Below are 26,111 nucleotides of genomic sequence, written 5' to 3'. Positions count from 1 at the left end.
CCGATAACGGAACCAATTTGTTTAACCCAAAAAATAGTTTTCAAGGTCAAAGCAATAATTTTATATGACGGGCCACAAACAACCGATTCAATCCGAAAGATATAAAATTTCGTTAATACAACGTGATAGAGAAGTGGAAAATAAATTCAATGACAGATAATATAATAAAAATAAAGCAGAGAAGAAAGAATTCTTATTGAATGATCCTTGATAGGATAATGAGCCGAACAGAGCTTGAAGGGCCGAACTATGGCTAACTTGAGAGCAATATGCTATAAATTACAATGTATAGAATTCTAGAGAAGAAAATTAGATTTCTGTGATGGTGGTAAAAGTATGTCTATTTATAGGGCTAAATCTAAGTAACTAGTCTCCTTGAATTATGGGTCCATTATGAGCATTTACTCAATCCATCTATTACTTTTGGAAGACTTGTAACAGCTGTGTAAATGCTGGAATTCCGTAACTGATGAGTTAATTCCGTAATTGATGAGTTAATTCTGTAACTGATGAGTCAATCCTGTGTCTGTTAATTGCCTTGTTCTAACCGTTACAATCATTTATTGCATTTATTAATAATTGATTTGTAACTGATGGTGTAATGATGGTAAATCCCATATAATCCGGGATTAATTGATTCCTTCCTCATTTGTAATTATGAGATATTCTCCCGCACCTGATCCGGGTTATTTCATGATGATCAGTTCCGAGGCTAACATGCACGGTACGAGTATGGTCGGTCCCGGGAGTGTTTCACATATCATCTTTACATGTCATTCTTCGCTTTTCTTCAAACTTTGTTGACACCTGTCGCCATTTAATAGACCACATGACGAGTCTAATTTTTTTACTAATACACTCTTCTCAAAGAGACAAGGATGGATTATTCGTATTTCGTTTAATGGTCAGGGGCGAAGAATTGAAAGCTAAGAAATGCGTACTCTAAAGATCACAAATATTTGACTCCAAAATCGTACGTTGATGATAAAAGACAAATAGTTGCAGTAAGAGGAAAGAGAGGCACCAAGTAGAGTTCAGAATTACTGCTTGAGAAAAACACAGAGCTTAGCTAGACTAGATTATCAGGGAACTTTGAGCAAAGCAAGTAAAGAAACTTGAACAAAGTAAATAGTACTAATTGGTAACAGAGCATTCTAAGAAATTACTTGTCTGCTATTGATTAGAAAAATATGCCTGGGATGAAGGACCATTCTGGAGAGTATAAGAAAATGAACAAAAGAATCTACTTAAATAGGACTATCTTATGAAAATTTCAAGAAGCAGTTTTCCTTGTCCTTTAGCTTTCAAAATTCAAAATCCAGTTTGCTCTTATAAGTCTAGCACAGGTCGGCAGAAATATATGTTCAGGAATATGGCTTTCAAAAAAGAATTAGACAATGTCAGGGATTCGAAGCTCCATCCAACTTACTAAGTCACTCTTAGCAGATGGCATCATTTAAAAAAAAAAAAAGGACATTTAATTTAGGAGAGTGCTAAACGACCAATCAAGAATCTCACTTGGAAGGAAAAAACTTCACTTTGGATTATCAACAAAATTATCATGTTTATTAGATTTTAGTAATCATCAGATAGGAGTTGCTTAATTAGACTCTAGAAGCAGTTGATACAAAGATATTAACCTGCGTGTGATACTAATGAAAGGACAAAAGTAATCATCACTTGAAGATTTTATACACTTACCAAAACACATGTTTCTCATGATATCTCTAACAGTCAATCGATCATAAGACCTGACAAAGAATAAGGCCAGACTTACAGCATCAAAGAACATTACAGTATTTGCTATTTAGTTCTGTACATGATAATAATTCAAGGCTTAGGACTTTCAGGAGTTATATCTCTGAATACTTGCAATCTGTTCCTCCGCAATAACTCCACTGGAGTGTGATTAGCAATATCTCCTATAGGTGGCAAAGAGTTCAAGCTTCCCAACTTCAGATCTTTCCCCTCGAATTTAGATGAACAGTTTTCTTTTCTGTCATTCTGTTCAAAGCACAAGGAACGCCTCACTTCTCGTCCAGGTTGTGTATGATATCCTTCACTCAGACACAACGATTCAATGTTTTGGCTAAGATCAATAATATTGGAATCAACATTCTCATTGTTATCGGAATATCTGCTTGGAGTTTCATACAACTGCAAATCTAGTTCGTCCTCTTCCACCATATCAGCCCAACTCTTCTTGCTTTTACATGTGGCCAGGTCTAAAGGTTTCAAGTTTGTGCTCTCCAAGTGTTCATTGGTATCTGTTGAAACTTTTCTTGCACTTAAATTATCGGCCAATGATTCTGTGGGAGGATAAGACAACTTTGGAGAAATTTTGTCTGATCCATCATTTTCTGGAAAGTTCTTTTTCCAGTCGTCGCAAAGTGGCAGCAAATCAGATTCACTTTTCATGTTAGCACCATTTCTCCATGACCTAGAGAACGCTTGTCCACATACAAGGGACGCTCCTTTGCTCATCTCATCAGCAGAAATGAGATTGTTGAAATTATGGTTCTCCACTGACTGCACATTCTCATTATTTGTTGTTTGCTCAAATAACAGTCTTCGAATACAAGCATTAATGGTATCCTTCTTGAACCAACTGCCGTCATTGAGTGAACATGAAAATCTCCTAGGTTGTGTAAAAAAGTCCTTTGGATGTCCGGAAGCAGAAAATGGAGATGGATATGTCCTCTTGTTTCCCCTGCGATTATGTCCATCTGATGTGGACGATCCTAGCATTTCCTCGTGTTCCTTAGAGTTCCAAGTGCCATGTGATTCTAACTCAGCTAGCATTTGAGTGGCACGCTCGAAGGACTTGATGCATGAGTCATCCATCTGCCTTCTATCTGAAGCTTTTATGCTTTGAATCAGAAACTTAGCTTCTGTAATCTTGTTCATATGCATCAAACAAATTGCCAGATTACTTTGCTTGTTCTTATCCGGTTCGAGAGAGAGCGCTTTTCTGCATTAAAGAAATTTCCATATAAAGCCAATTTTCTACAAATAAAGGCACATCTCTGATGCTCAATTTTGTGTGTTTAGTTGGTGAATATTACCTATAGTACTCTTCTGCCAATTTAAAGTTATTCAGTTGCATGTGTGACCATGCCAAGTTCCCTAACAATCTGCACTTATGACGAAAATTCCAAAACGGAATCTATGTTAGACAGGCAAGAAATAATGCTGAAGTTGAAGATATGTAATTGCAGGTACAACCTTGAGTACTCCTTTTCAATTGTGATGTGAACTTTTTTTCCTTGAGATCTAGCAATCTTAGTCTTCTTCCCACCAAAAGCTATGCCTTCTTCGACGCTCTTCAATTTCAATTCAAGTAATCCAATCTCTTCTTCGATCCTACCAGATCTCTGCAGAAAAACAAATAAAAGCAAAATGGTCACAGAGATAAAGAATCAAGAGTACTCCAGGATTCACACAATCATTAGAGCAGCATCTAATTTGTGTTTGTATAAACTAGGAAAACATGTGTTAGTCGAAACTAGATGGAATTAAGCCTTCAACAGGAGGACAGATAACTACTAGTAATATTCTTTACAATAACAGTCACAACTATATCAGCTAATATGATCTAGGAAATGGTGTAGGCATAAGACAACCAAGATATACATGTCACCAAGCAACTTTCAAGTTAAAAACAATGTAAACTTCAATATAGAACTATTAATTTCCCTACAGTCTTAAAGCACATTCTACTATATTAGCTAATATGAACTAGGAACTAGTGTAGGTTATAAACAATGCAAAGATCAATACAGAACTATTATTTTCCTTCAGTCTTAAAGCAAAATCAAATAGTATAAGATAGGGGTATATATCAGATTTTTAAGATGATAAGCTACCTTGTAGAGTTCAATCAAGATGTTGTCAATAGACTCTTGTGACTCAGACGGACAAAGATGTCGAAATGACTTTATTGCTTCGATTGCCTCGTCTGAACGATTCAACTGTTTCATCACAACTGCCATGTCTTTCAGGGCACTATCAACTCGGTCACCAGAATTTATTGCTGCCCAAAACAGAGATATTGCCTTGCTCGGATCCTTGTCAATTAACTGCCATTTGATTACAAATTAGTTAACAACTTAGTCGAGAAAATAATGAACACATTTCCTCACCAAGATTGTGTAACTCGACCGAAGTGAGAAATCTGTCTAGTGAAGCACCTAACTGCCATTTGATTACAAATTAGTTAACAACTTAGTCGAGAAAATAATGAACACATTTCTTCACCAAGATTGTGTAACTCGTCCGAAGTGAGAAATCTGTCTAGTGAAGCACCTAATCTGATTGAAGGCTTTCCAGGGAAATAAATACAAAAAAAAAAAAACTATTTACCCAAAAAAAAAAAACAAATTTTCTATAAACCCCACAAGGGTATTACGTGAAATGAAGAGGATATATCAAGAAAAAAGATAAAATTGAAACTTCACCTGGCTTTGTAAAAAAAAAAATCGGCCTATACATAATACATATATAACTTAGATAAATTACCCATAAATTCTTCATTGATATGATCTTATAATATTATAATTTGATTTTACAACCATTAACAATATGATTATATCAACAGATTACTAAAATAAGGCCCAATTCCTAAAGATGGGGAAAATAAAGATATTTAAGACTCACAACAAGAAATTATCAGTGCAAATAAGTAAAAGAAATACAAGAAAAGAAGAGAACAGAATTGAAAGCCAATGCAGCATAAAATGAAAGTAGATAACAAAAAATGCACTAACTTGAACATGTTTGGCTCTGACGTAAGGAGAATCACCAGCAGGAACTTTATGAATAACATGAAAAAGATCAGGTTTAGCACTCTGTGCATGAGTTAGCCTCCTTTGATTCTTTTCCGACGCCGGCGATCTCCATTTCGGCGGTGGGGTCAAGAAACCCCTTGTCGCCTGAGACATATGATCACTCTCGTTATTCCTCCACATTCCAACAATAAACCCACAAAATCCCTTAATTAAATTTGCAAGAAAACGCAAACTATGGATGAAATTCACAATGGACTGTGAATTGTTGAAGATGAACTTTGAAACACTTTCTTTTGGTAAATCAGATGGAATAACGATCGATTCTTTTTCTACTGGAAACTATCTACTTTGATCACCAAGAAAGTGGTATTAATATTGGGGAAAGAAGCAAAAGAAAAGCTACTTTCTCTTGAGTAGTGAAAGGCGTTCAATTGAGAACAAACTAGCCGTTAAATATAAGGTATCCGTTGACATAGGAGACGCCTGCAATTGAGCTAGCATGTGCACGTCACGTGCATATCCGAATTTGACCATTGGGTAGAAAAGTACTGTTTTTTTCCCGCCGGGGTAGTAAGAGGAAATTTGAGGGTTCATTTTTTTTTTTTTTTTGGGCCCTTTTGCATTTTCCCATCAGGCGTCGGCACTAGTATTGGGATACTAACTACATTGGACTTGTATTGTGTAAAGCCCGTGAAAAGGTTAAAACGCTTTCTTGCTGAATTTTGTTCATTATCAAAACATAAAGTTGAAATATTTGATTAAGGATAGCTGCACGCAATCCTCGGTGGTGAAGGTTATTTTTATACACGTCTGGGATGGGGAAGAAGTTTTATTATCTTAAATTTTCGTTAACTTCATGAATGGGGAAGAATTTCTGTGAAATTATTCAAAATGTCTAGGTGAAAATTGCAAAGTGAACTTTTACCAAATAAAACTTAAAGAAAATGGTAAAAAAAAATATATATTTTATCTTTTTAACTTTTCGTTAAAAGTGGATTTCCTCTTCACATTTTAGAGCATGTGTTTACTTTGAAAATGGTAATAACAATTAGCTTTGATTTTGTGGTTCTAAAAATACGTGATCTATTTTTATGTTAGTTGTTAGGCAATAAATACTAAGTGAAAGATTAGAAACAATGAGATAATAGCTTGCAGATGGTATAATGATCAAACTGAATGGCTTGAAATCGGAGCCTCGAGTTTGTGTATACGGGGCCTCGAGGTCGAGTTGAGTGCCCAGCCAGGGGCAGTCGATGAAGGATTGACAATTATGATAAATTCGATGGCGGTTCTTTATGGCCAATAATGGGCAATAAATGAAGAACACAATAAATGTAAGCAATAAATATAAGTAATGGAATCAAGAGAATTTGTTAAGTTAGAAAGCAAAGAGAATGTTCTTGAATATTCAACGTTGTGTGACTCAGATCATTTACAAAATAACAAGGGTCCTCTTTATATATGAGGGGGAGTCCCAACATAGTACAAATGCATTTATTACAAAGATACATGGTTGGTACAGCTATTTAATGCCACAGTACGGGCTTGAACTAGCCAAATAGATCAGGTCAGCTTTAGTCACATGCCTTGGGAGCTTCCCACTTTTTCACCATAACTATCGATCTACACTACCCCGATGTTGAACGTCGATAACCCCTCGGGTGTTAATCTCGACCATAATTTCGAGCCTATGGAAACATGCTTATGAAGCGTCGTAATGACCAAAAATTGGACCCTACGATTTTACTGTATACAGATAATCCCCACGTTTCTTAGAGTGAAACGATAAGAAATGACTTTAATATCCATTTCTTCGAACTTCCCACGATGCTGTCATACTTATGACGTAAGCCTTCGTGATAACTGAGGCGTCCCGTCGGTTCATCTTTCCAGAATTATTCAATGTATCACCGGTTTATATTCTCCAAAGAGATAATATCGCCGCCGGTTCATTTCCCAAAACGCATTGATTGCGCCTGTCGGTACGTCTTTCAAAGAAATTGATTGCGTCGTCGGTTACGCTGCCACCCTTTCTATAAATGTAAGCCTTCTTGAACCAAGCTTCATTCAAACGTTCTTCAATAGCCTTTTACCCCTTTCTTCTCTTGATCCTCATCCATTGTTATTTCTCATGTTTGAGGCTCGTGGACTTAAGTCAAATGGCAGTGTTCTCATCAGTTACGCCATGGCCTTTTCCTAGAGCTTTCCCTTACTGACCGGGATTGTACTGATTTTTTGTTGTTGTTGTTGTTGTTGTTGTTGGCCCGAGATAATGAGAGAGAAATCTCAAATTATCTTCGCATTAAAGGATATGCGGACTAGAACTTCTACTCATCTCCCCTAATTACCTGGTGCGGCGCCTCGCTCCTTTTGCTTTCCGTGGAGTGAGGTGGTACCATCTACTAATTGTTGCATCCCGCACCAGTGCAACGTCTCAAGAAGTGGCTTCACAATAGTAGTGTTGGCGAGACCCATACTCGCCAGATCTTTCACCCATCCACTTCTTCATCTTTTACTGCTTCTTCCTCATCTTTTTCTGCTTCTTCTTCTTCTACCTCATCTTTTTCTGCTTCTTCTTCATCTTTTTCTTTTTCTTCCTCATCGTTTTCTTCTTCTTCTTCTTCTTTAATCTTGAAGATACCATTTGAAAGATCGAGAGGAGGCCCCAAGGGAACAGTTCTTGAAGACACTACCCCCGAGGATGTACCCCCGAGAGCAGATTAGGCTTGTAGATGTTATATACATTTTTTCTTTTTTCTCTGGCTTCTCTGTTTCTGTATAAGGACCCTTCGTGGGCTTTTGTAATCGTCCTTTACTAATGAAAAAGTGTTTCTTTAATTTTGTACATGATTTATGCCGGATTTCCTTTTACTTGTATTTGTGAAGAATCTGAGTGCATGATTCTACCGATCGGTCCGAATACCGAGCCTGGGTGTCGGTGTTTCTCTGGTCCTTGATCGGTTAATACGATATCCTGTGGAGCCCTTTGTCGTTCCTCGGGCTGAGCCCGGATTGAATTTGTTGATACCCAATTTTTTTTAATATTTTTTAATACATATATATACTTTCAAAATATCATATGTGCAGTTATAAGCTTTCGTGAGAATTTTTATAATTTTTTATGCAATATTTATAATTTTTAAAAGCTCCAAATTAATTTATTTCTTCCCTTTTTATTTATAAAATTTCCAATAATTATTCTTCAAATTATTTTTTGGAGATTTAGCCATCTAAATTCTATATTTATGCCAAAATATTGTTTAAATATTTTTAGTGCATTTTTATAATTACATTTATATTTTTTAAGCTAATTTGCATATATTTGCAATACTAGCCCTATTAATGCATAATTACTTTATTAATACATAAAATGGTCTTTTATATTTTTAAATGTTAAATAACTATTTTAAACTATTTTAGTACATGAAATTATTTTTTAGAAATCTTGTATTATTTTCTTATAATTTTTATAGTATTAAAATAGATATTTAAAATCTAGCCTAATTTCATTTCAATTTTAGCCTAATTCCAACCCCTCCCCAATCCCAATTCAGTCGAACCGGACCCCAAAATTACCCAGCCTAACTTAGGAACACCTACCCGACCCAAAACCCCATCAGATCGTGGCCGTTGGTCCTTTAGATCAGTGCCCCCCGTTAAAACCTTCTCTTTTTATTCCTAATAACCCCTAACCCTAAATCATTTCTACACACCCGCCGCCCTGAAATCCTCCCTGCTCTCAAATGCTCTTAACCTAACCCTAATCTCCAAACGCCGTCACTCATCTATGGCCATCTCCGATGACCTATCACCACCTCTCAGGCCTCCGATGGCCTCTCTCATGCTGTTCTTGCCATATCCATGGACCTCAAGGGACCAGGGTTAGCGACTTGCACCTATGGCTCCTCCTTCACCCGTTTCAGGCCATTCCGGTGTGATTCTGAGTGAGATCGTCCTATATTGACTTCGATCTATAGTTTTCTAAACATGTTCCTTCAGCTCTCTATGGTTCTTTTCGAAACCTTAATTTCTTTTCTAAACCTCTTAGATCTGTACAGATCTAAGATGATTTGGGTTTGTTTCATGTGAGTTTTACAACAGCCTTGGGATTCTTTACAATAATTGAGTGATTTTCAAGCGATTTTCATTTTTTCCTAAAACTAGGGTTTCCGAATTTCTTTTAAAATTTCTTTGATGATTTTTTGTGTTTAAACTTCTGCTTCTCATATATTTTGACTAATCAGCCCATTTGTACTGAAAGCCCTAATTTTCTAGGGTTTTTTGTTTGGTTTCTGAGTACCGGTGCATCTGACTGTGTTCTTGCTTTGGGTTTTTCTGATTTCCTGTGATTTTCTAGTCCTAATATGCTTCTACTAAATTTCTTAGTTCGACCTTTCACTGATTTTATGCGCTTGTGCTCCTTCTGACCATTCATGCTAAGAGTTGTATATTTCTCCTTGAATCAGTGTCGTTTAATCATGTGTTTTGTTAAAGTTATGTGAAATCCTGACTATCTATGTTCTACCTTATTTTATATGCCAACTTTTTCATGACTTTCTGAACCCTTGATTACTCTGAATCCCTTATTTCCTGGTTTAATTTGAATGTTTTCCTTTAAACATTTGATTCTTACCTCTTTACTCAATTTAATTGAATTTGCTTGCCTTAATTATTTTTCGTGCCTTGTTTGCATTCCACTTATTATTACTGATTTATTTCCTTAATTAAACTATTGTTCATTTATCCCCAATTACCTATTCTATACCTAAACTTTACTTGATTCTTTTCCCTAAATACTTAGCAAGTTTTACCGTTGATTTAATTGTCCCTTGATTGAGGAAAAGATCTTGCTAATACATGTGATTCCTTGATTTTGCTACTTAATTGATCTCTTACCTTATTTGTTAAGGTTTTGATTACTATATAAGCCCCCCTTTATTCTAAGTTCTGGACGACAACGAACACTAGTTCAAAAACTCTCTCTTATACTTAAGCTTTCTGATCTTTTCTTTTACTTGCTACTTCTATTGAACTAGCCGGCTGTAAGCCAAAGCTAGTTATTGCACTATACTACTCTATACTTTGTGCCTGCTCTCCTTAACTGGTATGTCCCTAATTAAGTTTTGAAAATCAAACCCTATGTGTTTCATCCCTGCATTAGTCCACCAATTATGATTTCAACTTGTCTTCCTGTTTATATCTTTGCTCAGCATGTCTAAAGTTCTGTCATGTTCAATGTATGTTTTACATTCTGCCCTCTCTCCTACTTACTCCTTTGCTTAATATGTCTAAAATTTTGTCCTGTTCAATGCATGTTTTAGACTCTGCTTACCTCTTTACTTAGCATGTCCAAACTATATGCTTAAATCCTGTTCAAGACAGGCCAACTATTATTTATGTTCTAAACTACTTACTAAGTCTCCAAGATCCTAATTGTGTATGCAGTTTGTGACTGTATGTTTCTACTATCCCTAATCCTGTACCCTGAAGTGATTCTTCTGTGCCACAATCCTTTCATTCCCATGTGAAGTTTTGTTGTTAAGTGATCTGAATATGACCAATTGCTTGTATGCTGCATGATACTCTTCTCAAACTGTCTTTTACCCCTATAGTAACGTTACTGTGATTATAATTGTGTATGCATCATGGTCAAACATAGTCGGATTAATATGTTGTCCACATAATAATACTTTAAGACAAGCCTTATCCAAAGTCCACCGGGTTTCCATAATCCCAACGGACGTAACCACGTTCTGTGCATTAATTTAGAGAACTAAATGCCAATATGCTAATCATGAATGTATAAATATTCGAGTCTGGTGGGGGATAAAGTCCTAACCCTTTTGTTTTGTAGAAAATGAGGTACGAGGTTCCCAGATTCGGTATGGTTAGAAACTTTCCACCATTGCTGTTAGATTGGTGGGAGGACATTTCCTCAAGTGACAAGAAACATGTAAGAAACTACTTAGGTAACTTGCCTTCCCTGCTAGACATTGAGACAAACAAAAGTTGATCGAGGCTGCCACTTTGTTCTAGGACAGTGAGAGGTTTGTGTTCCGTTTCGGTGGCATCGAAATGACACCACTTCTAGAAGAAATTGGAGGGCTTGCAATATTGACTTGGGATAGTCCTGGGTTATTAGTACCGGAGAACTGTAACGGTAAAGGGTTCTTAAAGATGATGGGGCTGAAGAAAAATGTTGACCTGGTATGCCTGAAAGAATCTTACATACCCTTCGAATATCTGTATGAGAGGTATGGTCATAGCAAGTCCTACCGTACCTACCATGATGAGATCTCTCTCACTTCTCTGGGCCACATCCACCGCAGAGTGTTTATGTTCATTGTATGCTTCTTGGGCTTATTAGTATTCCCAATGAAAAGGGAAAGAATCCACACTAGGTTGGCCATGGTATCAAAGACTTTGATGGAAGGGATCAATGGGCAGACATACACTATAGTCCCCATGATCATAGCTAACATCTATAGGGCTCTGGAGCGCTGTCAAAGAGGGGTCAAACATTTTGAGGGTTGTAACTTGCTGGTGCAGTTGTGGTTGTTAGAACATTTTCAAAAGAGTCACTATCGCCAAGAATTTCCTCGAAGGGATTGGAATGACCATATTGCCTTCCATCACCCCAAGCGGATGACTTACATTCCAGACCAGTTTGCTCAGCTGGAAAGTGCCAAAGAATGGGTAAGTTCTTCGACAATCTGACCGAGAAACATGTGCAATGGATGTTTGAATGGTTTCCAACAGACGAATTCATCATCAGATCCAGGGACGCTCCACACCTGTTGCTGATTGGGTTGAGAGGGATATACCATTATGTCCCTATCCGAGTTGTGAGGCAAGTAGGCAGGAAACAGGTTGTACCAAGGGTTGCCAAGATGAGTCATTTCAGGGCAAACTTTCAAGACGACGACGTCCCTTACAAGTGGCAAGCTCAGCACATATGACACTACAAAATCATTGTGGAAAAGAACACCGTTGAGCCAGACAGGTATCATGCGGGGTGTGAACCTCTCTACCCAGCATGATTAGAGGACAATATAAAAGGAATGGTGATGCCATGAGCCGGTTGAGGGAATATAATCATAGATGAAGAAGCTGAAGCTCAAGTCAAATACAACAGGCTGTGGAAGAGGGTCCACAACTCTGAGAATGAGCATCGGGAAATTCACGAGAGGAATGTGAGGTTGATTAAAGAATGGAAAGAAATGGCAGTCACTTCCGATAGGAAACTGGAATATTTGGAGTGAGGAATAGTGGAGCTGGAAGGTAAAGTCATAAAGAGGATCGAGGATTGCCAAAATGCTAGAGGGGCTGAAGGAGGACATCTGGCCAGAACCTACTTGGTGCTGGGTCTGCGCGAGCTGGGGGACCTATATGATGGAGTTAGGAAGATCGAATCTAGGGAAGGTCCTTCTGGGGCCAAATAGGCTAGATTTATTTGCTTTCTTGAAATGTAATAAAGCCAAGTTCCAGTAGTGACTTATTTTTCTATTATCTTAGTGTCGTTTTGGGATTCATTTATTTTTACACTATGAAATGAAGCATTTATTGGCATCTAAAGTTCTCCAAATCTATTTGTCGCTAGGTCTACCTCGGGCACAATGATGCTCCCAAATTAAGACATGAGTTTACATTTTTGCAATATGTGTTTAAATACTGCAAACATTTTAGAACCCTCATTGACTTGCTACCTTTTTGTTTTTCCTTATTTTTTGATTATTCCTATCCCCTTAGGTTGGTTCACTCATACTGTTCTCATCAGCATATCACACCAGATTTAGAGGCCCTCCACCTCCTCCTCCTCCAAGCAATACAAAAGGCAGAGGAAAAGCAAAAATGGACAACTTAAGTGGTATCTGGAAAGAGAATATTGAGAACGCAGAAACTTCAAATGGCCGTAGTACTCCGACCCCAAATGATCTAGTCTTGAGACAGGAACAAAAGATATTGGAATTGCAAGGTGAACTTGAGCAGGTCCGCAACTTGGCAAACTTGTCACTCACCCTTAATGTCCCCGACATCCACCAACAAAACACAAAGAACCCAACACCTCCCCAAAACACACAAAACCAACACCCACAAAATCCTCCTGCACCGAATCAATACGCAACTCCACCCCAAAATCTCAATCCATTGCCAATACCAAATCTGCCACAACATCACCATTAATCAATTTAGTACCCACCAACCACCACTTACCACACCACAACCCATTCCCGATCCCCAAAACTCCACTAATGACCATCATTACACCCAAGTCCCTAGCACCCATCAAAGCAACCCTATATACATAGAAACCATACCTCACTCTATCCAACCAATCTCCTATACACCGGAATCCTCCGAAAAGGACCTGTTCATTAAAAATATGGCTGAAGAACTCAAGAAGTTGACAAGCCGAGTTCAAGGTGTCGAAGGCGGAAAAGGAATAGAAGGGTTGAACTATGAAGACCTATGCATACAGCCAGACGTAGAACTGCCAGAGGGATACAAACCTCCCAAGTTTGAGATGTTTGACGACATAGGTGTTCCCAGGGTCCATATATAGACCTATTGTGACAAACTTGTCAGGGTCGGGAAAGATGAAAAGATCCGAATGAAACACTTTATGAGGAGTCTTACTGGGGGTGCTTTGTCTTGGTACATCAGCCAAGATCCTAAGAAATGGTCCAATTGGGTGGGTATGGAGTCGGATTTCATAGATCGATTGTTCAATACAGAGAACACATCAGATGTTTTCTACATTCAGAATCTTAAAAAGAAACCTACTGCTCCTTGACATCATGATACATCTTTGTTGAGCCGGGATGGATGGAATATCGGGATTGATGAATCTCATTCATAATCTTCTCTCGCAACCCTGCCACATTAGACACACATAATTGGCCCTGGTATCTCAGTGCCCCATCTCTTCCGATCTCAAAAGCCATACTTTTACACTGCTGAATGCTCTCTCTTAATCGTACTAAGATAGGATCTTCATATTGCCGTGCTTTTACCTCGGCTACCAAAGATGATTCTGATGTATTCTGTACAGTAACACCTCCGTCATTAGAGTCTAACAATCTGATTCTCATATTGGCTAGCTGATGAAGCTCTTTAGTCAACCCCCAGCTATCTGCCTCAATATGTACTAAGCTTCCCATTGATTTACGGCTGAGAGCGTCTGCCACAACATTGGTTTTACCGGGATGATACAATATCTCGACGTCGTAGTCTTTCAATAATTCAAGCCACCTACGCTGCCTCAAATTCAACTCTTTCTGCTTGAAGATGTATTGTAAACTCTTGTGATCTGTGTAGATGTCAACATGGACGCCGTATAAGTAGTGCCGCCATATCTTCAAAGCATATATTACTGCAGCCAATTCCAAATCATGGGTTGGATAATTCTTTTCATGCTTCTTCAATTGTCTTGATGCATAAGCAATCACCTTCCCACGCTGCATCAATACGCACCCCAAACCTATACCTGAGGCATCACAATATACCACATAACCTTCTGTTCCTTCAGGAAGAGTGAGCACTGGTGCGGATGTCAATCGATTCTTCAGCTCCTGAAAACTACGTTCACAAGTGTCAGACCACTGGAACTTGGTAGCTTTCTGTGTTAACTTAGTCAATGGTGATGATATAGAGGAAAACCCTTCCACAAACCGCCTATAATATCCTGCTAGCCCTAGGAAGCTGCGGACTTCTGATGGTGTTGTAGGTCTCGGCCAATTCTTTACTGCATCGATCTTCTGAGTGTCGACACTAATACCCTCGTCAGATATCACATGGCCAAGGAACGCTACTGAGTTCAGCCAAAATTCACATTTGGAGAGCTTAGCATATAACTTACGATCCTGAAGCGTCTGTAATACTATCCGCAAGTGCCCCGCATGTTCCGCCTCCGAACGAGAATATACTAGAATGTCATCAATGAATACAATCACGAACACATCAAGATAGGGCCTAAATATAGTATTCATGAGATCCATAAAAGCTGCTGGGGCATTTGTTAGCCCGAACGACATCACCAAGAACTCAAAGTGCCCGTATCTTGTCCAGAAGGCCGTCTTTGGAATATCCTTCTCCTTAACCCTCACCTAATGATACCCTGAACGTAAATCAATCTTGGAGAAATACTTGGCACCCTGGAGTTGGTCAAATAGTTCATCAATTCTTGGAAGTGGATACTTGTTCTTTATAGTAGACTTATTCAACTGTCGATAGTCGATACACATCCGTAATGACCCGTCTTTCTTCCGCACGAATAGGACTGGTGCACCCCAAGGTGAAGTGCTAGGTCTAATGAAGCCCTTATCCAGCAAGTCCTTCAACTGCACCTTCAACTCTCGCAACTCTGCCGAGGCCATTCTGTATGGAGGGATAGAGATCGGTTGAGCGTCAGGCAACACATCAATGCTAAACTCAATCTCCCTTTCAGGAGGAAGGCCTGGGAGTTCATCTGGGAAAACATCTGGGAATTCATTAACCACGGGGATTGATTGTAAAGTAGGCGGTTTCGCCGCCGCATCCCTAACGCGAACGAAATGATAAATGTAACCTTTTGAGATCATTTTCCTTGCCTTAAGATAGGAAATAAACCTACCTTTTGGTGTAGCAATATTCCCTTTCCATTCAATGATGGGTTCACTAGGAAATTGAAACCTAACCATCTTCGTACGGCAGTCAACATTTGCATATCATGAGGCCAACCAATCCATTCCCATTATAAAATCAAAATCAACCATTTCTAACTCAAATAAATTTTCCGAGGTTTGACGACTACAAATCATCACAGTGCAACCTCTATATACCCTTCTAGCAATCACAAAATCTCCTATCGGAGTAGATACCACAAGGGGTTTACTTATCAATTCAGGTTCAATGCCAAACTTATTAGCTACAAAGGGTGTAACATATGATAATGTAGATCCCGGATCAATCAGCGCATATACATCATAAGAAGACACAGATAAAATACATGTAACAACATCTGGAGACGACTCGAGATCCTGTCGCCCTACTAGAGCATAGGTTCGATTTTGACCACCCCTCAAACTCGGCACTGCACCTCTACCTTTACCATGACCTGTCGACTGCTGAAAACCCCGTATTGGAGGTCGAACTGATGAGGAAGAAGCAGGCACAGATCCAGTCGGCTGAGCCATACCATCACCTCCCCTATTAGGACAATCCCGCATCATATGGCCAGGCTGCCCGCACGAATAGCATGCATCAGAACCTCGACGACACAGTCCAAAGTGGGCCTTGCCGCACTGATCACAATGTGGTGTTGGGGGTCTCATCTGACTAGTATCCCTGTGATGTTGCGAGCCAGATGCCCGCGAACTCTGACCTGGACCAGAATAGGATCGATCATATCGAGGCCTCTGAAACTGTGGAGGAGCACTAGCTACAGGTGGCGCCGAACTCCTCGAAAACTGTGGCCTGATGCGGCCTCTGAAGTCATCAGAATACCCTGCAAATCTCGCCCTCTTATGCTGGCCCCTATCCTGCTCCCTAACTGCCCTCTGCTGGCGCTTACGATCCTCTAGGGTCTGGGCATAAGCTTGAATACGGGAAATATCCATGCCCTCCACCAAGGAGGCTGTCGTACACTCATTTATCAGATGTGGTCCCAACCCATTCACGAACATATGCACCCTATCACTCATCTCGGCCACCATATGGGGAGCATACCTTGCCAAAGAATCAAACTGCATACTGTACTCTCGCACACTCATATTACCTTGTCTAAGGTTCAAGAACTTATCAGCTCTAGCTCGTCGTATCTCAACTGGCAAGTAGTGACGAAGAAAGGCCTCAGAAAATTCCTTCCACACAGCTGGAGGAGCGTTCGAACCCCTGGATCTCTCCCAACTATCATACCAGAGAACCGCTAAATCCCGTAACCGATAAGAAGCCAACTCTACTGCCTCTGTATATTAACATGCATAACCCGAAGTGTACGATGAACCTGGTCAATAAAAGTCTGCGGGTCCTCCTTGGGGTCTGATCCGGTAAACACTGGAGGGTCTAAATTAATAAAATCACGAACTCTCATACTAACTGGTTTCTCAGCAGCACCTATATTCTGCCTCTGAGCCTGAGCAGCTACCAATCTAGTCAATAACTGCAAACCACTCCGCATATCCTGGTCTGTAGTGCCAGACGAAGGAACTGGAGGTGCTGGGTGCCTCCTAATATCCTCTAGAGGAGATGGGGTAGATGAGGTATGAGACGACATCTCACTCTGAGCCTCACTTTGGCCTGCTCTGGCTTGGGGCACCTGACTGGTACCCTCTCCCGCAGCTGTATCAAGCCGTCTACTAATTGTTTGCTTCCTAGTCAAAGGCATTGCTGAAAGAAAACAAGGTGAATATTAGAGACGAACACTTACGACTCAACTCTACGCACGATCTAGATTCAGGAAGAAGGTAACAACCCTAGATGTCATGTAGCCTCCTAATTATAAATGTGGCGCGCTACACATCCATAATCAAGACTCTACTAGACACGGCTCATAGACAATCCCTAGGACAGACTTGCTCTGATACCAAGTTTGTCACGACCCAAACTGGAGGGCCATGACTAGCACCCGACCATACTTGCCGAGCACCAACGTACATTTTATCTAACCTTTTTTTATTACCTTTTAGGGTTGACGAGTTTAATATAAATGGTAGACCTGGATCATGGACAACCAGCAATAAAATATGATGGCATGAACATACATAGCAGGGGATGACCAGACAATTAAGAAACTACATATAAGGTATGAGCTATCACGCTACCATGAAAGACTATACAACAAAAACCAGCCGACTAAGCATACCAAACTATACATGAGTCGACACTTGTCTATGAGCCTCTAAATGAACATAAGTGCTGCAACATAGCCGGAACAGGGCCCCAACATACCCATAATGTCTATAACAAAAATGCATACCAAGATCACGGCAAGTCCGGAGAAGAGATCTCGCCAATCACTGCTGAACTGGACAACCTACTGTGGTGGGGGAGCTGCACCTGCCTGTCTATTAGGGCCTGCAGCACGACATGCAGCGTCCACAAACAAAAGGATGTCAGTACGAATAAAGTACTGAGTATGTAAGGCAGGGAACCATAAATATGAACAGTAATGTAAGCAGGGATAGAGAATATACAACCTGGAACATCTGAGCATCTCTGAGGGCTACTGAGATGAAATGCATGATACATATATATGTATACATAAACTTTTAAAACATACACCTCTGTGGGCATCATCATCATTATATCGTACCCAGCCATAATAGGCTTGGTAAAAAAACGTACCCGGCCATCATAAGGCTCGGTAGAATCGTACCCGGCCACGTGGAGCTCGGTAAAACCCAACTGATCAGTGGTTGCACAATAGGTGCCGTACCCGGCCAACTATAGCGTGGCTCGGTAGAGTAAAATAGATACATATATATAATGCATGCTCGACTCATGGAATCACATTCTAAACCTTTCGGAGTGACGTAAGGTCGGTATCCTCTGTACACGTTATTAGGACTAACTCTTCACTATGAACCTTATAAGAATCAGGAAGTACCAACAACATTGATAACATAAGAATAAGAGAAGCAACATTAACATCAATCGTTCCATAAGAGGGAAAGCAATGTAAGTACTGCTAGCTTCTAAGAGTAGAGTATCTTTGGAAGCTCGTTCATTACATTATGTACAATCGGAGTCGTGCAAAAGAAGAAAAGGGATAGCCTCACATACCTTGTATATACTGCCCCAATCACAAGCTATGCAATTGTCACAACTCCTTAGTCTACAATAAGAGAAACGATACTATCGTTATCATTTAAGCGTCATAACTATTATGTATCGACCACAACCTATTTTACGTTGAAACGGACAACACCTCCCCTATATATATAACTTCACACCATTCCAAACAATCACCAAACAGCCCAAACAACATCAATAATAAACATATTGAGCCTCCCAAAACAGTCCATGCATAACCTAATTACATCATACATACGACGACCACCGTAGTCGTGTCAAACGACCCGGAAATGTTACGAATCACTATCAGCCCACAAACCTACATATATATGGTGTTCATCCACACACTTCCACCTCAAAAAATCCACAAAATAGTAGTAAAACACGCATCCCAATAGCAACACAAAACAGTCCACAAAACAGTCCACTACAAGTGAATAACTCGAACTCACGGCTTCCGATCACCGTCCCGTGAGTTCTTACATGTATAGAACGAATTACCATGAATTCACAGCAGAGAAAAATGTATGAAAGATGGCAGTAACTTACCTTACTTGTTGGATAACTCAGCCCTTCCCTTGGTTCTTCAAACTCTAGGTTTTACCTTCAAATAGAACTTGAAAGAGAGGGAAAATCGATTAGGGTTTGTGTGGGATTTTTGGGGAGGAGTTGCAGGGGTTAACTTTGGTTTTGAGGGTCTGAAATATGGATGAAATAACTGAGTTCATAACCCCTTAAAAGTCCTCTCTTGGCCGACTTAGGTCTTTTAATTTTGTCCTATCATTTTGGCAAGTAGGTGATGCACCTACTTGTCATCTACCAATCTGCGCAGGCTTGCGAAAATATGAATATCTCTATACTCCGAGATCGTATTGACAAATGGTTTAATGCGTTGGAAACTAGACTCGTAGATATTTAATTTGGTGGGTAGATAATCCCGTAATTCCTTGTAAAATAGGAGAAAAGCTTAGAAACATTTAACCTAATGTTTAAGTAAAATTATGAACCTAAGTTGCGATAACGTTTGTCGACTTTTGTTTCATAACTCGTTTGACTTCAAGACTTATGATACGGATATTATATGATTCAAACACTTTAATACATGACCTTGAGTGTATTAAGAACCTCTAGGTTTACCTGAAAATACGAGTTACAACATCCTTGATTCGTTTAACTTCTAATACTTGTTAATCACCCTTATACACCCTTGTATCACTTAAGACCAATAAGATTAACTTCTTATCCTCTCAAAGGTAATTCCTTCTTGAATTTATGTTAACTAATATATGGCATGAACTAACGCGTGTGGATATGGGTTGTAATAATAACTACATTTGGTCACGGGTCAATGTACATGAATGCAATGCATGAAAAGTATGTTAATAAATCTTTCGGAACGTCATAAGACCATTTTGCCTTTAAGTAATATCATAAAGTAAAGGCAAAATACATACTTTACCCATTGACCTTGTACTCACATCCTTCTTACACACTTGTTAAACACAGAAATAGTATTACACACCAAAACTTTTAAAAGTGTGTCAATTACACACCTCTTTTGCCATGTGTCACACGCGTGTATTACATATAAAAGAGGCGCGTGAAATTAAAAAAATCACCTGAAATTTAGTTTTTTTTTAATTTTCCCTTTTTTAACTATTTCCTTTAAATTAAGGAAAAAAAAATATAACCCATGTCTTCTTCCCCAACCCCAAAACCCAGCGTTTTCTCTTCCCCCAAGTTCGTCTTCGTCCCCAATCCCCTTCGTCCCCAATCCCCATCCTAGTTTTTTTCTACCCCCTCATGTTTCGTCTCTCCAACCCCATGAATAAGAAGAAAAGAAAAAGAAGAAGAACATAGGAACTATTGGGTATTGTAAAAATCACTATTATTTATTTTTGAAAAAGCTTGAAATTTTAATCGAATCTTGTTGATTTTGGTATTCCATGACCTAAAAAATTAGTTCGATTTCGTGATTATTGTTGATTAAAACTTTACTTAGGTAATTAATTTTGATAAAATTCAAAAAACACCATTACAAGTTTGAAGCTTTGGGTTTGAGCTTGGATTTGGAATTTATATAAGGATTTGTGATGGATGTTGTTCAAAATTGGTAAAGAATTGAATCTATAGTTATGGAAGAAGGTTCTTGTGGTGGAAGGGTTGGTGGTAGTATGGTGGTGATGGAGAAGATGATGGGGTTAGGAAGATGAAGAGGGGGAGAGGGGGTTCTTTTCTGTATTACTTTTTCTTTGAGAAGATGAGAAGAGGGGGGTTTGGGGGGGGAGGGGTTGCAGAGTTTTTTTTTTCCAGTTTTTCTTTTTTTTCCCCCTCAATTTGACACGTGTCAGATGCTGATTGGCGCGTGTAAGAGCAATCTTTGAGCAGATGTGGTCAAACACCGAAGTGGTGTGTAATTGACACACCTTTAAAAGTTTTAGTGTGTATTATTTCCGAATTTAAGAGGTGTGTAAGAGGGATTTGGGGACAAGGTCGATGGGTAAAGTATGTATTTTGCCTAAAGTAAACTTTTTTCAACTTTCGTATTTTTTTGAGACCCATGAACAGTTGATAAAATATTATGACACATGGAAATTCAAGAACATAAATATCTCTAATACTTCTATGAATAGAGTCATTTATGGAATTTGTACATTTGCACGTTTCGTTCGTATCGTATGGATCATGCCAAAAAAATAGAAGGGATCACCTTAACATACCTGGAGTACGAAAAAATTCGTGTGATATTCTTGAGAAGGATTACACCGTATTCCTTTAGAACCGCAAAAATCTTCGTTGCCAAGGAACTACGAATTTTCGTAAGAAAATTGTTGAAAGCTTCCTGGATTAAGTATAACGTCAGGTTCTTTTGAAAGGTTTGAATTTAGGAAAGGTTATATGACTTAAAAAATTGAAGCAACTTCAAGTCTTTCTAATTTTGAGTCTAATTAAGGCAAACTTCCAAGTCCTATACGTAATGCCTTATCCTTATTGCTTTAAATGGACAAGGAGCTAGTATGACTAAAAGTCATATGTACAATATGTCCCTTGCTGTCATATTTTGACTTATACTTATCCAAATATTTGGATTAATTAGGTGATGTCCCGGTACCCGGTAATTAATCAATTACCCGCAAAATTGAGAATTATTCTCACTTATTTAAAATATTACTCACTTTTCACATACCTTATACACCTTACTATTATGGTCATGTGGTACCTTATATGGTACTAGTCCATATATACTGAGTATTTTAGCTCGAACTGTATTTTATCCCAACATGCCAAACTTGGACGAAAATTCATTTTCTTTGACTTGCTTCCCCTTTCACCTTTACGAATTTACTTATTACTTGTTTGAAATAGCATAATCCTTATAATCTCCAAATAATCTTTTCTTTGGACTGATGTCAATTACCTTACGAGAAATTCAACGTACAATACTTCAGGGTGCAACATCGTCGTAACTTAATACTACGAAGCGTGACATCATCGTAATACTGCGAGGCATAACATTATTCCCCCCTTTGGAATATTCGTCCTCGAATGTTGACTGATGCACTTATCATTTTCATAACTTATATCTTTCGAACACTTTAGAACTTCCCTTGCTATCTAGGCGACTATTCTGTGAATGAGTCCAAAGTCCAGGGCATTTCCCCCCTTAGCCTCCTTCTTACATCACAACTTATAGTCGGAATCCTTCCAATCTCATAACTGTTACTACCTTTCATTATGCAGCCTGTACAATTTTGACCTTGTAAGTGTGCCCAATCTATAGGCTTCATATGTAGAGCTTGATAAGATGTCCTTTTGGGCATATATGAGTATACTGAAGTTCTTCGCTCGGTACTTTGTTGAATTCACGAATATTGCTATATCTCATCGCATAGGTCCATTTAGCCATCCGTATTATGAATTTACTACCATAACTCATACTTTAATTTATCGTTGCTGAGGTCTGCTACCAAATCCCAGCTTACTCTTGTTGCTTATTCCATATGTATAAATTTAAATCCTTTAATCCTTCCTCATTACTACTCGTCTTTAGAATGATGGCCCAATCTCATCTCATACTTTGTGACTTTTGTCCATCAATTGTTGATTCCCCTCAATATTGATCTACAATATACCACTGATAACTTAAAACTTCTTATGTAATACTTTGCCCCTAGGGCTTACGTTACCTCAAGGAATATTCGAAGTGATTCCCATAATCGTATTTCATAGTGTCTCAATGTGATTCACCTTATCGGGGTATCCTAATTTCGTGCCGCCAACGAAATCTTTTCTCTTTCCCTTTTTTTTTTCAAATCATTATTCAAATGAAGTCCCAAACATCATCCTGTATCTGTCACAATTATACCCTCATTATATTACCAGGTCAACATTTCATTCCTTCTAAATGCTATTAATCTTAGACTCCTCTGAGTTCATTAAGTCTATAGTGAGCTTTGTATAACATAGAGAAACTGTCTGCTCTTCTTATTTTCATGGGCTTAATCCTAAAGACTTATCCATTCCCGTCACTTTTTCACTTGCCTTTCCTCATCCTTACTCATGTTTCCTTAAAATTTTAATACTCTACCATACTTTAGTTTGCGACCTATACATATCAAACTTTCCTTCAACTTGCTTGCACCATAGACTTTCTTATGTTATTCTAGAACGTCAAGAGAGACATCACATCGTCTCCAACGTTTCTTTATTCTCTTAACTAGATCTCTCAATACTTAGAAACCATAAGCTAGAAGACATGCCGCCGCCGATGCCGCTATCATTTCGGTTATTAGATCCCCGTGCTTATAGCCTTCTATCCAAAGTATGGACTATTCAAGATCTTCTGCCTTTGAGTATCTCGTACGTTGTTTTCCTTTACCTTACTTACCTTAAAATCTCGCATTGTATCTTCTATCTTTCTCATGACCTCCCTTCCACCTAGGTGTAATCCACGTTCATAACTTGGAGTTCTATTATAATACTTGCACAAATGGTACATACACAATCCTGTGAGAGCTTCATACTGACTTCTTATGAGACCGGTACCCTTTGAACTGGCTTTATCGTAGAGCCGTTATAGAACATAGTTGTTGTGCTATCTCTCTTGCACCTCTAATATTAAGAGTGACTCTGCTATATTCTTAATCATGATTCCTATAACTTCTGGGTCCAATAATCAGATTCCTGATTTACTTTGTTGATGTCACTCTTTTAGTTCCCTTCTTCTTCTGATCGGCCTTTATGCTGGCTTAAATTATTTTCCAATATGTGGCTCGTGGTATTAGTTATTACTTTAGCCCTCCATGGATGCTATGGAATATCCATGATACAATCTTTTAACAATTCATTTCTTTGTCTATAACTTGAGCTCAATTCTTTCTTTTAACTTATACCGGAATCTTTTACGGCTGTATGATTGTCAACATATATGCTAAATGTATAAAAATCCAAACTCTTAGGTGCGTTCATAACGTCACCAACTCGGGATCATTCATTAAATAATTTATTTCGTTCCTTCTCAGCTTTCTTTTAACGTAAGCTATTACCTTTCCTGATCTTTCTTCCCCCTTGTTGCGTGCATACTTAGCTTATCTTAGCTCCCACGCATGCCGAAATTTTCGTACAACTCATATGATCTTCGAATATTTCTTTTGATTTTTACTTTCCGTTCACTAACCACGGTAGATTCCTCTTTCTTATGGAGGACGTACAATATTGTTGTGAAACTATTGTTACAAGACCATTTCCTCTTTAGGTCACTGTGCTTAGGTTGAAACCTTCTTCCTCATTTCCTCAGCTAGTCCTTCACTGTAGTACTTAGGGAGGATCCTCTGACTCTTGTAAAGATTCGAGATTATTATATCGTATTCCCGATAGAATTTTTGATGTTCGTGCTCACTTGTAATTATCCTTAGTTTCTTACCTCCATACTCATCTGCTCGTATAGTTGCTTTTGAACTGAAATTTTAACTATCTTTCCAGTGGAACTATCTTTTACTTCTGTAACACTTATACGGTACATTTAACTACCCCAACTCCTATTTGAATATTTCTCAAGTATTATAATGTCATAACTACGAGGCTAAATTCGCCATATTGTGTTTTACTATCTTTATTTTGCACGACCTGCTGTCTTGTCTGTATCCTTTTGACTAGCCATAACTAGGTTTTTCATGAATCAACTACTAACTACTCGTTGGCCCATTCTTATATCAATATTCCGCAAATATTTCTTGGGTTATTTCCACGGTCTTGACTTACGTCTCGCACTTGCTCCTTAATTATCAATAACATCTCGGGAAGGAAGCCTTACTTTTTTTCCTTGATGTCGTGTTTGCATAATGTTCTAGAATCGTACCATATCTGTAGCATTTGGATAAGTGCAATATCATCCCTTTCTCATTTTTACAGCGTTCTTCCTTTATCATCCTATATTCCCCCATTTAGGGGAGTACAAAAGTTGGAGCTACGATTACCTACCTATAGATGTTTCACCTTTTCATCTTTGGCATCCTTTTACATCATCGATGGCCCTTACTCGTCTTGCGGTAATCCTTATGTACCAAGGATAATAAAATTCCTTACTCACAATGGTGACACTTAGTGTAACTGACACATACATTATGATGACCCAAAAGGTCATCACTTGTTTGTAAAATGAATTTTGCATTCCGAGGCCTTAAAAACCTATTTCAGCATCACCTCGATTTGCATGCATAGTCCGGGCGCGTAGCCAGAAAGCTATTATGTGAAAATATATGAAAATGTTGAAATTTTGCCTTAAAATGCATTTAAGTTGACTTCGGTCAACATTTTGGGTAAACGGACCCAGACCCGTGATTTGACGATCTCGGAGGGTCCGTGGAAAAATATGGGACCTGGGCGTTTGCCCGGAATCGAATTCTGAGGTCCCAAGCCTGAGAAATGAATTTTTTAAAGAAAATTATTTTCTGGAAATTTCTATGAGTTTTGGAAATGAAATGAATTTAGAATTTGATGGTATTGGGCCCGTATTCTTGTTCCGGAACTCAGTACAGGTCTTATATGTGAAATAAGATGAGCTTGTGAAATTTGATAAGAAACAGAAATAGTTTGAGGTGATTCAGACCCGTACTTGTGAAAATTCCTACTTTGAAAGTTTTAAGATTTTTCTTAGATTTCTATGCTAAATTCGTTGTTTAAGAGGTTATTTTGGCGATTTGATCGCACAGATAAGTTCATATGATGTTTTTGATCTAGTATGTATATTTGGTTTGGAGCCTCGAGGGCTCGGGTGATTTTCGGATGGGTTTCAGAATGTTTTGAACTCATAAAAAGTTGCAGGTTTTTGGCTCTTCAGTGCCCATGGATTTTGTTCTTCGCGTTTGCGTGGTCCCACTCACGAATGCGTAAGACAAATCTCCCAGGTGCCAAATTTCTTCTTCACGAACGCGAGGCTGAGGGAGGAATACCCTTCGCGAACGCGTCCAAGCACTCGCGAACGCATAAGGTTAAAGCCTGGGGGAGGGTTCACATTTTGTTCTATGCGAACGCGGCCACTGGCCCACGAAC

The 26,111-nt window shown here is 38.8% G+C and overlaps 1 protein-coding gene across 1 annotated transcript; it reads right to left on the bottom strand.

Annotated features, from left to right (window-relative positions):
* Positions 1-1,609: 1,609 nt before the first annotated feature.
* LOC104229601 (protein POLLENLESS 3-like) lies at positions 1,610-5,185 on the bottom strand. The gene is made up of 5 exons (XM_009782261.2): positions 4,767-5,185; positions 3,867-4,079; positions 3,226-3,374; positions 3,066-3,134; positions 1,610-2,971 (listed from the first exon to the last, which is right to left on the bottom strand). Exons 1-5 carry the CDS (start codon positions 4,965-4,967, stop codon positions 1,831-1,833), a joined length of 1,773 nt encoding a protein of 590 aa, XP_009780563.1. The 5' UTR covers positions 4,968-5,185; the 3' UTR covers positions 1,610-1,830.
* Positions 5,186-26,111: the final 20,926 nt, after the last annotated feature.

Source organism: Nicotiana sylvestris, chromosome 6 (assembly GCF_000393655.2).
Source record: "Nicotiana sylvestris chromosome 6, ASM39365v2, whole genome shotgun sequence".
Taxonomy (NCBI): Eukaryota; Viridiplantae; Streptophyta; class Magnoliopsida; order Solanales; family Solanaceae; genus Nicotiana; species Nicotiana sylvestris.
The sequence above is the reverse complement of the archived record's forward strand: the minus strand, read 5'-3'. Positions and strand labels throughout refer to the sequence as shown.

What these genes read in the sequence shown, in the direction of transcription:
- LOC104229601 (XM_009782261.2), bottom strand. Translation starts at nt 4,967, where the DNA reads ATGTGGAGGAATAACGAGAGTGATCATATGTCTCAGGCGACAAGGGGT. An exon ending in TCTTGATTGAACTCTACAAG is followed by an intron (nt 3,375 to 3,866) that starts GTAGCTTATCAT and finishes GTTTTTCTGCAG; the next exon opens with AGATCTGGTAGGATCGAAGA. An exon ending in ATTGAAAAGGAGTACTCAAG is followed by an intron (nt 3,135 to 3,225) that starts GTTGTACCTGCA and finishes TCATAAGTGCAG; the next exon opens with ATTGTTAGGGAACTTGGCAT.